General features: G+C 40.4%; 1 protein-coding gene across 1 annotated transcript in view; it reads right to left on the bottom strand.

Annotated features, from left to right (window-relative positions):
• Positions 1–2,674: 2,674 nt before the first annotated feature.
• LOC135704037 (leucine-rich repeats and immunoglobulin-like domains protein 2) overlaps positions 2,675–11,212 on the bottom strand; it is a 52,923-nt gene continuing 44,385 nt past the window's right edge. The window contains exons 6-7 of the mRNA XM_065225446.1: positions 6,411–8,378; positions 2,675–4,812 (exon numbers count right to left, since the gene is read on the bottom strand). Of these exons, the coding sequence (XP_065081518.1) occupies positions 4,700–4,812; positions 6,411–8,378 (2,081 nt within the window). The 3' untranslated portion in view covers positions 2,675–4,699. The remainder of the gene's footprint in view (positions 4,813–6,410; positions 8,379–11,212) is intronic.

Raw genomic sequence — 11,212 nt, 5'->3', positions numbered from 1 at the left:
TCCGTAATAATTGATCATTTTGTCAAGCTTCTGCATTCATGTTCCATCAGATGTCACAGCTGTTGTTTGCGGTGACATCTATCGGAAACTACACACAATCTGTTTTCCTATAATTGTTCACAGAGGACACTGCAGTGCAAAACATGTCTGGTACCTCTATATATGCATTTAGATTATTATTCGAAGTCCCTCCTTTTTTACACATTCTGCACACAAAATAGCTCACCCCTCACAGAATTTCCCGCCGAATTTTATGTATGGGGCTTTCTTTTGCGCAGAGTATGTAAAAAAGGAGGGACTTCAAATGTTAAAGCAAATGCATATATAGAGGTACCAGACATGTTTTGTAGTGTCAGGTACTCTATTTTGTAATCTGTGAAAGGGAAATCACAAATCGAGTATCAACAAAATACTTGGCATGTTGAGAGATTTAGCTCGTGAGAGAGAATTTCTCTCTCAAATTTGATTTTTTTTTTTGGCTCTCTTGGGACTGGTAGTAAAGCAGGTAAAATTGTATGGGGAAAAATCATTTTTATTTAATTGTAGCTTGTTTAGCATTAATTTCCGGGAGATAATTGAACCACAAAGCCCCTGATTAATTTCTTTAGGTTGTCGTTCACTTTTTTTGACCTGAATATGCACCGGAAGCGAATTATTCGCACTTCTCTCAATTTCTATATGGGGATTTTTATCACTTCCTACCAGCGGAACAGCGCCATCTCTGTGGAAATGGTCGAACAAAATGATTAATTGCGAATAATTTTTAATACAACCATAACCATAACAGATAGGGTACCACAAATCGTTCGCATAAAGTTCAAATCTCAGCAGTTAAGGTTGCAGTTTAGATGATTAACCATTCATGATAAGGTTCTATCATGGTTTGAATTATGCGGCTTAGCGAAATTTTATTTCAGTTTCAGGGTCGTTACTGTTTCCAAAATTAGTGACACAGTTGAAGCTGGTAAAAAATTCGTGATACGATAAACCAGACGAAGAAAATCTATAGGGAACCACTAATTTATCCGTTAAAATAACCTGTGCCAAAGTGTACGTCCTGGATTCTTCGTATCAGTGTGCGGGCACTAGGAAGTACTACATATGGTAGTTTGAGCAATTACTCGTATCCAGCTCAGCAAGCAAATCTGATTCGCAATCCTTCCGTGATAGTTTCGTTGGACCACTTCTTAACTTGTTTCACCTTCCCTGTTACAACAGAAAGCTGGTCCGGTCGAAATTTTTCTTTCAATTTCTTTGCATCATCAACTTCTCTCTTTAAAATTGAAAACTTGTTCTTCCACAAAAGCGCTTCTTTCTTCCATTTCATCGCCCTTTTTTCATTTTTTTTTTTTGCATATCTAGAATATATAACGTTGGGTAGAATATTTATTAAAACAAAATCTTGTCACTCATATTTAAGTACCTGTCATAGCTTTTGATTTACTTTTTCATTTTGCAACAATCAGAAAATTTAATCTTGGTTGCTTTTGACTTTGTCGACGCATTCTCCGTGGCGATAATGATTTCTTGATCCGCGTTTTCAATGTCATCAAATTGAAAATCCGGCGGGATTGCTTTGAAATCAACGTATGTGTGATCCAGAAGCGACGGGCAGGAATAGAGTGGTAAGGATGTCGATAGGATCGCTGGGTACCCGTCGTCTTCGTCGTTTGTCTCGTCATCGTCATTGATCAAATAAACACACAATGTAGGGATTGCAGTTTTGCTCAATCTGGTGCTTTTGCCAGCCTTAGCATAACAGATCGCATCAAAATGCATCTGCAAAACAGTAAATCATTTCTAATTTTTCACGTTTCATGATTATTTGCATATGTATTATTTACGTACGTTGCATCTGTGACAATAAAATCAGCTCCTACATTACAAAACTCAACCCACCGTGCTTGAAGCAATGGATCGTTTGGAAACCGGTGAAACAACACATCCGGGTGGGTTTTCTTGTTCCGGCCGCAACGCTTCACTTGACAACGCATTTTACCTGTTGTGTATTACTTTTAACCTCCTCCTAATCAACAGAATTCACAAAATCCACAAAATCAAACCCGTTTAATACGAACCCGATAGCTCTAAGCAATATGCAGTAAGATACTTGCTCACAACATACAGTTCACGACAAGTTTGAACACTCCGACGGCAAAACTATATCAACAAACCGAGTGACAAACGCGCAACCTCGCTTGAATGATTCTTTCCATCAACAATTTTTTCAACAAAAAGGAAGAAGAAGAAGACAACCAAAACAAAGTATCTGTCATTTGAGCTGGCTCCTCTCTCTTGGGAAAATATGCCCTCTGAACTAGCGCCATATTGAGTGTAACTCATTTTTTTTTCAGACGTGAAAATCACTTAGGGTTTACGTGAAACGCACATAGAATCTGTGTATGGGAAAATTACGTAAACTTCATTAAAAAATGTAGAGGTTGCAAATGGAATTTCCCCTCATATATAAGTGGTGTCATGTAGATTCTACTTTGGTCATGTAAAATTGACGGCAAACCAAAAAGAGATACTCCACGGAACTATAACGTGTCGATTATTTTGAGTGTAGGACACCCAATTTAATACGAGAATGTCGCTTGTGAAGCTAAAATAATCTGCGATGTTATTTTTTACCTTTTGATAATTTCGGATAATCGTCATTAATCGAAAACCATTTAATTTTTAAATAATTATATTTTTTATTAATATTATTAATTTCATTAGACTGACAATATGCTCCAGGTCCAAAACGACGGGACATTGTAAGTATAGTTTGTATCAATTCTTTGTTTCTTCGTATGTATTTTGCTTTAATTTTTATTACACAGTAACCGGTTTGTACAAATATCCTTAATATATTTACAGTTCCATTAAGGTTTTCTCCTTGACCAGGATTGTTTTACATTTTTTGCATTTGTAGTTAGTAAGATTTGTAAACTTTGTTTCCTCGAATAAACACGTGTCGCTCAGACATGCGGTTGTAAATTGTCCTGTTTTAACCATGTTAAATGTTATTCGTAGATATTTTAATAGTAAAAGGAGGACAGGGGTGCACAAATGAACAGTTGTGGTTAGTTAGTTTTGATTCGAAGAGTAAGTTATTGTTCTGTGGTATTTCCATATACTGTTTGGGTTTTGTGATTGTTGCTATGTGCTAAGTGAAATAAATTACAGAATAAATAATAGAAAACTTTGGATACAGAGAAATTTTTAAAACAAAAACACTGCTTACTGTTGTACTGCTGTGGTTTGAGATGAGACAGTCAGTCTCTGCTAATCCTGTTTGCTTGTTTGAATATGGGCGTTTATTTTTTAAGTAAACTATGAATACTGATTGTTTTGTTTTTGTTTAAGTGATGCTGAAGTCCAAAAAGGCATATGTGTGATTTTTAACTGTGTGAATAGAAGGCAAAGACTTTGAATCAGCCAGCCAATCCTTAACATATATTACGGCACTTGCTTCTTGTATGTATAGCTTCTAAACAATCCTTCTGGATATCAACTTGTCATTATCTCCCTCTGAATAAGGAACCGTTTCTTTAGAAAACAACTTAAGCTAGTTGAAACGATGACGTCCAACGATGACACAAAAATGGGTGAAAGGTTACAAGAGCGAAAGCCTCATGATTCAATTTTACCTTAGTACGTGACTCAGAGTAGAATTTATGATAAATTATTTTAAGCAGGGAAATCTCTTTGGTTTGAGCCAAGCCTCTGGGGATAAGATGCGAGTTAATTTATCTTTTTTTTTATTCATGGGGCACTTAATTACTGGTATTACTCATTGTCTGGTAATTCGATTGCTGGCAAATAGCAGCCGAATTCCGCAGATTTTTGTTTGTGTCGTACTCGTCACCGTTTCGTTTTTTTTTAATGGTTATCATACTGCTTTTCTGACATTCTGTCTGCAAATGATAATAACAATAAATTTTCGTCACACGGGACAAGGCTAAAATTAACCAAGCTTACGGCTACATCGCTAACTAAAAACAAGAAAACAAAATCACAGTGTCAATTCGCATTCGCTTACGTTCTAAGGGTTTAGTGAAGAGCATGTCAATTTTAGTGGCGGGGGGATTAATCTTTAGAATTGCTTTGTATTTGATGCATTCGTTTGCTAAGCTTGAAAAAGTATATTTGGGCGCAAAGCAGGAATCACACACCGAGTCCGTTCTACCTTTGCAATATAGATAGGCACATGCGAAATCATGTCTCAGTCCTTTTCCGTAAGGCTATCAGCGTAGGTTTGCAAATTTTGCGTAAAGTTGTATAATTTTTAAATAGTTTTTCTTTCGGCTTCAAATGCTACAAATATACTTTTGCGTTTCCGAAACATTAAAATTAAGACACAATTCACTCCACTTGTCAATCGATTATCGATTAATAATCACCGGTTGGTCGGTTAAATTTTCCGAATAACTACACAATAATATCGCTAAAAAGTCGTCCTATCCTTTTTCTACGGAAAACAATATCTATTGTATGAAAAATGTCATTTTGCTTCTCGGTTACTTTCCACAAGAAAGTAGCCATCTTATTTTTCCTATTCGCTAACTGCAAACAACAATACAATACACTACGTTTGTTGCAACAATGCAGGACTTCTATGTCGACTGTTTTTATAACCCTAAAGGTCACACGCAAGAGCTAAAAATCAAACTCACGACACGCACACACACACACACAACAAACGCGACCGCTAAAATTCCCGAACTAACACGACAAATCGCACACGGCCACTATTTCCGGGAAGAATCGCTTCCATTATGCTCAGCTTTGCTGCTGCTACCGTTCCTGTTGCGTCCATCATTGCTAAAAGTGCAAGAATTGGGAGTGTTTGGAGAAGAATTATACCGAAGACATCATATCAAGAAGACTGGCAACTTTGCCAGAATCAAAGCGACAGATACAATAGCGCTGCGCTTGAAGGTGGAAGCAACGCTTAGAAAAATGAGCAAATACACAAACCTTTCTTCTGAGGATGTAATCTTTGCTATCAAATTCGTTCGAAGCATTTACCTTTGAGCGACAGATGACGCGATTGTACCTGTCTCATAGCGTTTGTATGAGAAAATGGAAGAGTTGCCAGTCTTTTTGATTTGTTGTCTTCGATTAGACTCAAAGTAACGCACTCTGGTCGCACAGTAGTTGCTGGAACTGCTAGGTAACTAGCAGTTGCTGCAACCTGTTCGGCTCAACGTAGGCTACTTGGATGTGGGTGGTCTGGTCTGTAAGCCTAACACTAACTCTATTGTAGTAAGAAGGAACTGGTCTTTGTTTGACTTAATCTAGATGTGTGTTACGCTAAACTAACATCCTGTTCTAATGCTGACTGTTTTCCGTTTTGGATGGTGTAGAGGACTGTGTACGCGTCTGTTGCCACGGAATTTGGTTTTGATAGTTCTTTTGTGAAGATTTGAAGAAGCTGCGCGGAGAGTTGCTTTTGACTAAATGTGAGCTAGTTTGGAATTTTAGGCGAAGTTTCCGGGCACTGACAATTTTCAGAGCAATACAATAGAATTCTAGAAACTGATTTGAACTGGTAAAGTAAAATTCTGGACAAAACTGCAGAATGTGAGATTAAGATAATCAATGTAATACACTGACAACGAAGCTTACTCAGAGAGTCAGTAACTTTTACTCATCCGTATGGATAAATTTTCAAAAGCGTGGGTTATTCATGTACTGATTGACCACCAGAAATACAGACGAATGAGTAAAAGTGACTCATTGTTTTCAGTGTAGGTAGATTTTAAGAGACCGTTTAAAAAAATGTACAGTTCTAGATAGAGCTGGGAATAGGGCGTAACAGCTTTTGTAAACAATAACTTTTCTCGATGATTTATATGAATTCAAGGCATGCTCACGCAAACCAACATAACCATCTCGAAGGGGAGGTTTTTCCTTAGCCGAAGTTGATGTTGATTTGCGTGGGCGAGCCTTTACTTTCTGGAAAACATCGAGAGAAGTCATTGTTTACAAAAGCTGTTACGTCCTAATTCCAGCTCTATCTAGACATTCTCATTTGTTCATGAAAACTTCAGTCTTGAAAATACCTACTTCAAAATTTGAAACCCTGACAATTTAAATAAAAAAGGATTTAAAAGGTTTCATTCAAAAAGGCCCGAGTATTTTTTCAAAAATTTGAACTCCAAAAAACACTTCAAGTTTAGTAATGACCATTTACATTTAACAGGCCAAATTATCGGGCCTATTGAATCACTGATTTGTTATGAATTTGTTACCTCCCACCTCAGTTCCAAGTTTCCCAACGAACCAGCTGTTCGCCCCGCAAAACTTCAAACCCATTCCCCAAAATGTTCGAACCCTATTTCTACCCAAAACCTAACCACCCTACCTCACAGCTTCCCTCAAATCTGTCTCACTGCCCTGAACAACCAAAGCATTACCTCTGCTACTTTCATCAGCCAATTCCACCCTATTTGGCGTACTACTACTGCTCGTTCCAATCCCACTGCTGACCGCTTCGGTCCCATCGCCCCCTGGATGACCCAACTCCCCACGGACCCCTCCTGCATCCACCGAAAGGCTCCGCCTCTGACCGATCACCGCCGCCGGTTTGTCCAACAACGCTGGATTCTCAATCAACAACTGGTACAGCTTGTTGACCTGTATCTGACTAGGTTGCTGCTGTGGCTCGGCCTGCTGCTGACCACCACCACCACCACCACATACGGTCGCTTCCATCGAGGAAGCCACCAGAGACGAGGATGGATTCGAAGACGCCGAGGACGGATGCACAAACGTGGGAAATGTCTGCGAATTGGCCATCCGGGAAATGATCGGTGGCGGGAGATCATCGCTGAACACGATCTTGGTCGGATCCGTGTTGACCAAAATGGCCGTGGTTGCGTTGACCGGTGGAATCGGTGGCGGAGGTTCTATTCGAGGATCCGCATCCGGATCGTGTTCGTCGTAAGGGTAGGCACCTACCAACTCCGCTGTTTTACGATTTAGGCTCTGGAAGAGACACTTGAGATCATCGTGACTGCCGCCGCGGTGTGCGTTGGTGGATCCGGTAGCGGAGCCACAATCCCCACCAGTCCCTGAATCTTTGGAAGAGAGATCATCGTCCATGTCGTCGGATTCAGCACCGTTGCGACGGGTTTTCGGGGGAACCTTGGGAACCACCGTATAATAGCAACGGTTTGTCGAGGGGTTCTGCTCTTCATCGTCTACGTTCGTCGTTGCCTCATTCTGAACCATCGGTATAAGGAACTCAAAGTAACCAGCTGGAGCCGATCCGATACCACTGCGAACGATCAGATTCTGCTGATTGGCTTGCAAATTGTCCGGATACGCCCCGAAGTCATCGTTCCGCTTCCGAATCCGGTACATCACTACCATCCAGATCAGAGACGTCAGTATACAGCAGCAAATGATCGTAATCAGAATAATAGCCACAATGTCCCTATCCTTCAGAACATGACCGGTGACGACTGTCTCCGTATTCGTACTGGGAATATCATCGTGAACCAGCTCCGGTGCTTCAATAACCGAAAGCTTCATCGAACCTCTCTCGCTACCAATCTCATTCTCCACCTGACACTCGTACTCCCCGGCATCGTTGAAATCCGTCTTGACGATGATCATCAATTGGCCTTCCGCTATCACGAAATGCCTCTCGGTCATCGCGAGCAGCTCTCCATCCTTGAACCACTGGATAGAAGGTTTCGGATATCCCGATGCCGAACAATCCAGCACAATGGACGTCCCAAACTCGGCACTTTTCGACTCCAACGGTTTCACCAGTGTCGGCGACTCAAGCACCAGTACCGAAGCGCTAGCCCGGATCACACCGGCCGCATTCTCCGCCGTACAGGTGTACACTCCCATATCAACTATCTGTGCATTGATGATGAAGAACGCATCTTCATCGGGTTTGACGTGCATCCGTCGCTCCTTGGCGGCTGGGAAATCGCTGCCACCGTCCTTTTCCCAAGCGATCTGCGGCTTCGGATCCCCCGCAGCTGCGCAGTCCAAACGGGCCGATTTGCCCACTTGTACGCTAATGTTGCTGGGAGCCTTTTTGAAGAGCGGATACGTTCCGACGGTGACTTTGATCTTCTGCGAGTAGACTACCCCGTAGGTGTTGGTTATGATGCATTGGTACTTGCCAGCCGCTCCGTTTTGGATGTAGGGAATGGTGAGTTGTGTGGACCCAACGGTACCGTTGTCGTTGTTCAGCTGGGTTACGACGGAATCCGAATCGGGCAGTTCTTGATTGTCGTGCTTCCACTTGAAGGTCATGACGTCCGGTGCCGTCGAGGTTGCCGTGCACACCAGGGTGACATTGGTTCCGCGGATTCCGAGTTGCGTTTTCGGTTCGTCAATGAGGTGCGGTTTGGGCGAGTCGTCTGTAAAGAGAGGGAGTAGAGAAGGGGAAAATTGATCACATTGCATTTCAAGGAATAATTATTGTCATTGCATTTCGTTTCCAATTAAGCCCACTATTGTAAAGAAATTTGTTGAGGCAAGTTCTGTGATATCCAAAGGAAATCCAAAGGGTTTTGGAGGCAAGTTTGGAATTGGAGTCCACTGGCATTAAACGAGTTGGCCTCTAATCATGTTTGTGGCAGTTCAAGAGGATATTGGGAAACAGTTCGAGGATACTTGGATTACAGCTCTCAGCGACCACGCAGAAACGATGTAGCATTTAAGAGGGGACAGGAGGCCTGCAAAAGCTGTAACCAGCCATGCATTAGATAAAGCAAGATACGCTGGTGAAAAATATGATAGATCATTGAACGCATGGTCCTTTAAAGAAAATTCGAGTTTCCGTGACCCCGCGAAATGATGAGGAAGATAGTATTAGATTCCAAATAAGCCATAGCCCTAGCAGCACACTTGTCACTGAACAGCTATCGTTAATTGTATGTGACTCAATTTAGTCACAATCAAGTTGCAGCTACTTATTATGCTGGATGTGTGTTGGTTGGAAGACGTCCACATTCATCAAGATTAAAATAAACCAATCTAAGCCTCTCAACAGGTTTACTTGGTTTCTGGGTCTAGATTTGCGATCCTAGTGGATTTTCGAACATGCGTCCGAAGCCATCTAAGCTCCCCTTCAAAAAATTTTAAACTTTACCGTTATCATTAAAGTACTGACTTGTTCTGAAAATCTTTTAGTTTAGGCTTATGTTTAAAGTAGACGCGGCTGCCCATTGAATTATCGAGGACTTGTCCATGGAGATATTTGAACTTATACTTAAACTAGATGTTTTCGATGCATAGAGGATTTTTTTTTTCCTTGGGGTTGAATATAATGATTCGCTAAAAAGGTTTGCATACTGTGCTTTAGCTTTGGATTTCTTATAGTTCGAAACAAATTAATTGGTTATTAATGATTGCAATGGTGATATTGAACCTACTACCAATTAATTTGTTTCGAACAATTGGAGTTTTTTTTGACTGGAGAGCGAGAATTCATGAGCCCCACCTGTTCACTTTGGCCCTCTTACCCCTTACACTGAATTGGCAACGATCTTTGTAGGGTGAAAGTTTCATTGGATCAGTCCAAGGAAGGACGCGAAGAGCGTAACAAACGAATTTCCCTTGAACAGACTCGATCCTCGCTATCCAAACTGTTTCATACGGACACCATACTACTACACCAAATTCCAAGATCGATCGCACTAGAGAACAGTATAGAGCTGTCAGACAGGTAGGATCCCGAAACTCATCAGAGATTTTAAAGATAAATCCAAGTTGCCTGTTAGCTTTGGCTATGATATCCGTGTAATGTAGCTTAAATGTCAATTCACAATCAAGTGTGACCTTCTTGCCCCTAGTTCCCCTACAGTAGCGTCAGAAACAGAAAGTCGATGAAGAGAATCGATCAAAATCACTTGCTCCCCTGCTTCTAAGTTTGGTCGATGAGATGTAATTGAAAACGCAATTGGTGACTGCTTTTTTGACCCACTAATTAACTATTATGGGTCTACGCTTGTGAGGTCCTATGTGACAACTGGGATAAGTTCACAGGCCTTATGAGTACATTTGAATCTCGATCAAACTTATCAATCGACGTCATAGATTTTGGGTCAACTTCCGAATTCGAGGATCTTAGCGTTCAAGCTTCTGGGTAAATGCCAAAGACTAAATGACTAATAGTTGTAAAAATAGTAACTAAAAAGTGACCTAAGAGAAGAAACGTAATCGTTATGATGGCACACCAAATAAATGTTCAGGGTGTCGACTCAACGAAGAAAACAAAATTCCCTGATATTCCCTGATTTTCCATTAATTTAAAAAAAAAATCCAGTTGCGGTGTCTACCCGGTTTTGGCAACACAACCACATCTGCTATAACTTTCCTCAGAATATATTAGTGCTTTATGGACATTTTTCATGAAATACCACACGAACCACTAACCCATGAAGAGTGGTCCAGTACATTTTGAAATTACCTTAAAAAAGCGTTCCATACATTTTATAGAATGCAAAAAAAAAAACAAGAATCTCGTGTTGCCAAAAACTGGAAGGATTCTCATTATACCCTAGGGGCATAAATTCATCAAATCTCCTTCATCTTCATGGTGACCAGCAAATCTCGATTAGCAATTGTCCCGTTTTCTCCCGGAATTTTGGAAATTAGCGCGGTTTAGGTATTTTAATTAAGCACAAAACTGAATGCGATTAAGCCGAAGCACCCTTGCTGGATCTGCGACAGGTTCGAAGTCTTCACAATTTGTGTATGAAAATTTCGCTCAAAACTTTAAGCCTTTTATTTGATTGTTCTCAAGCCTTTCCTTTTTAGATTAATTTCCTTTCACAGAGATCTTTCCAGAATTATTCTAAAATAAGTTTGAAATTCTCTCTGGAAATCCCTTGATTTTTTTATAATAGTACATAAATTCTCTGTAGAACACTCCAAACAAATTTCTTAAAATTCATCCTTTCTTCGTATTTCAAACTCTTTTTAAGAATTCACTTGAGCTTCATTTGTTTTTAAATTTGCATGAAATTCGCCGTGGAATTCACCTCAGACCAACAATTGACAAGGGCAAAACTTGTAAAAATTCACCTGCCGAGAATTGTTTTCAAATTTTGCTCAGAATTATCTTGGAGTTCTCATCTAAATTCGTCTGAAAGTTGTATGGAATTCTAATTAAAACTCTCTAGGAATTCCTTTCGAAATGCGCTTGGAATTATACCCGGACTATCCTTATAGACACACTTAGAAATTA

This window comes from Ochlerotatus camptorhynchus, unplaced genomic scaffold (assembly GCF_037179485.1).
Source record: "Ochlerotatus camptorhynchus isolate MF236.1 unplaced genomic scaffold, CSIRO-AGI_Acam_v1.1 ptg000229l, whole genome shotgun sequence".
Lineage (NCBI taxonomy): Eukaryota > Metazoa > Arthropoda > Insecta > Diptera > Culicidae > Ochlerotatus > Ochlerotatus camptorhynchus.
Note: the sequence above shows the minus strand (reverse complement) of the source record. Positions and strands in the feature narration are given on the sequence as shown.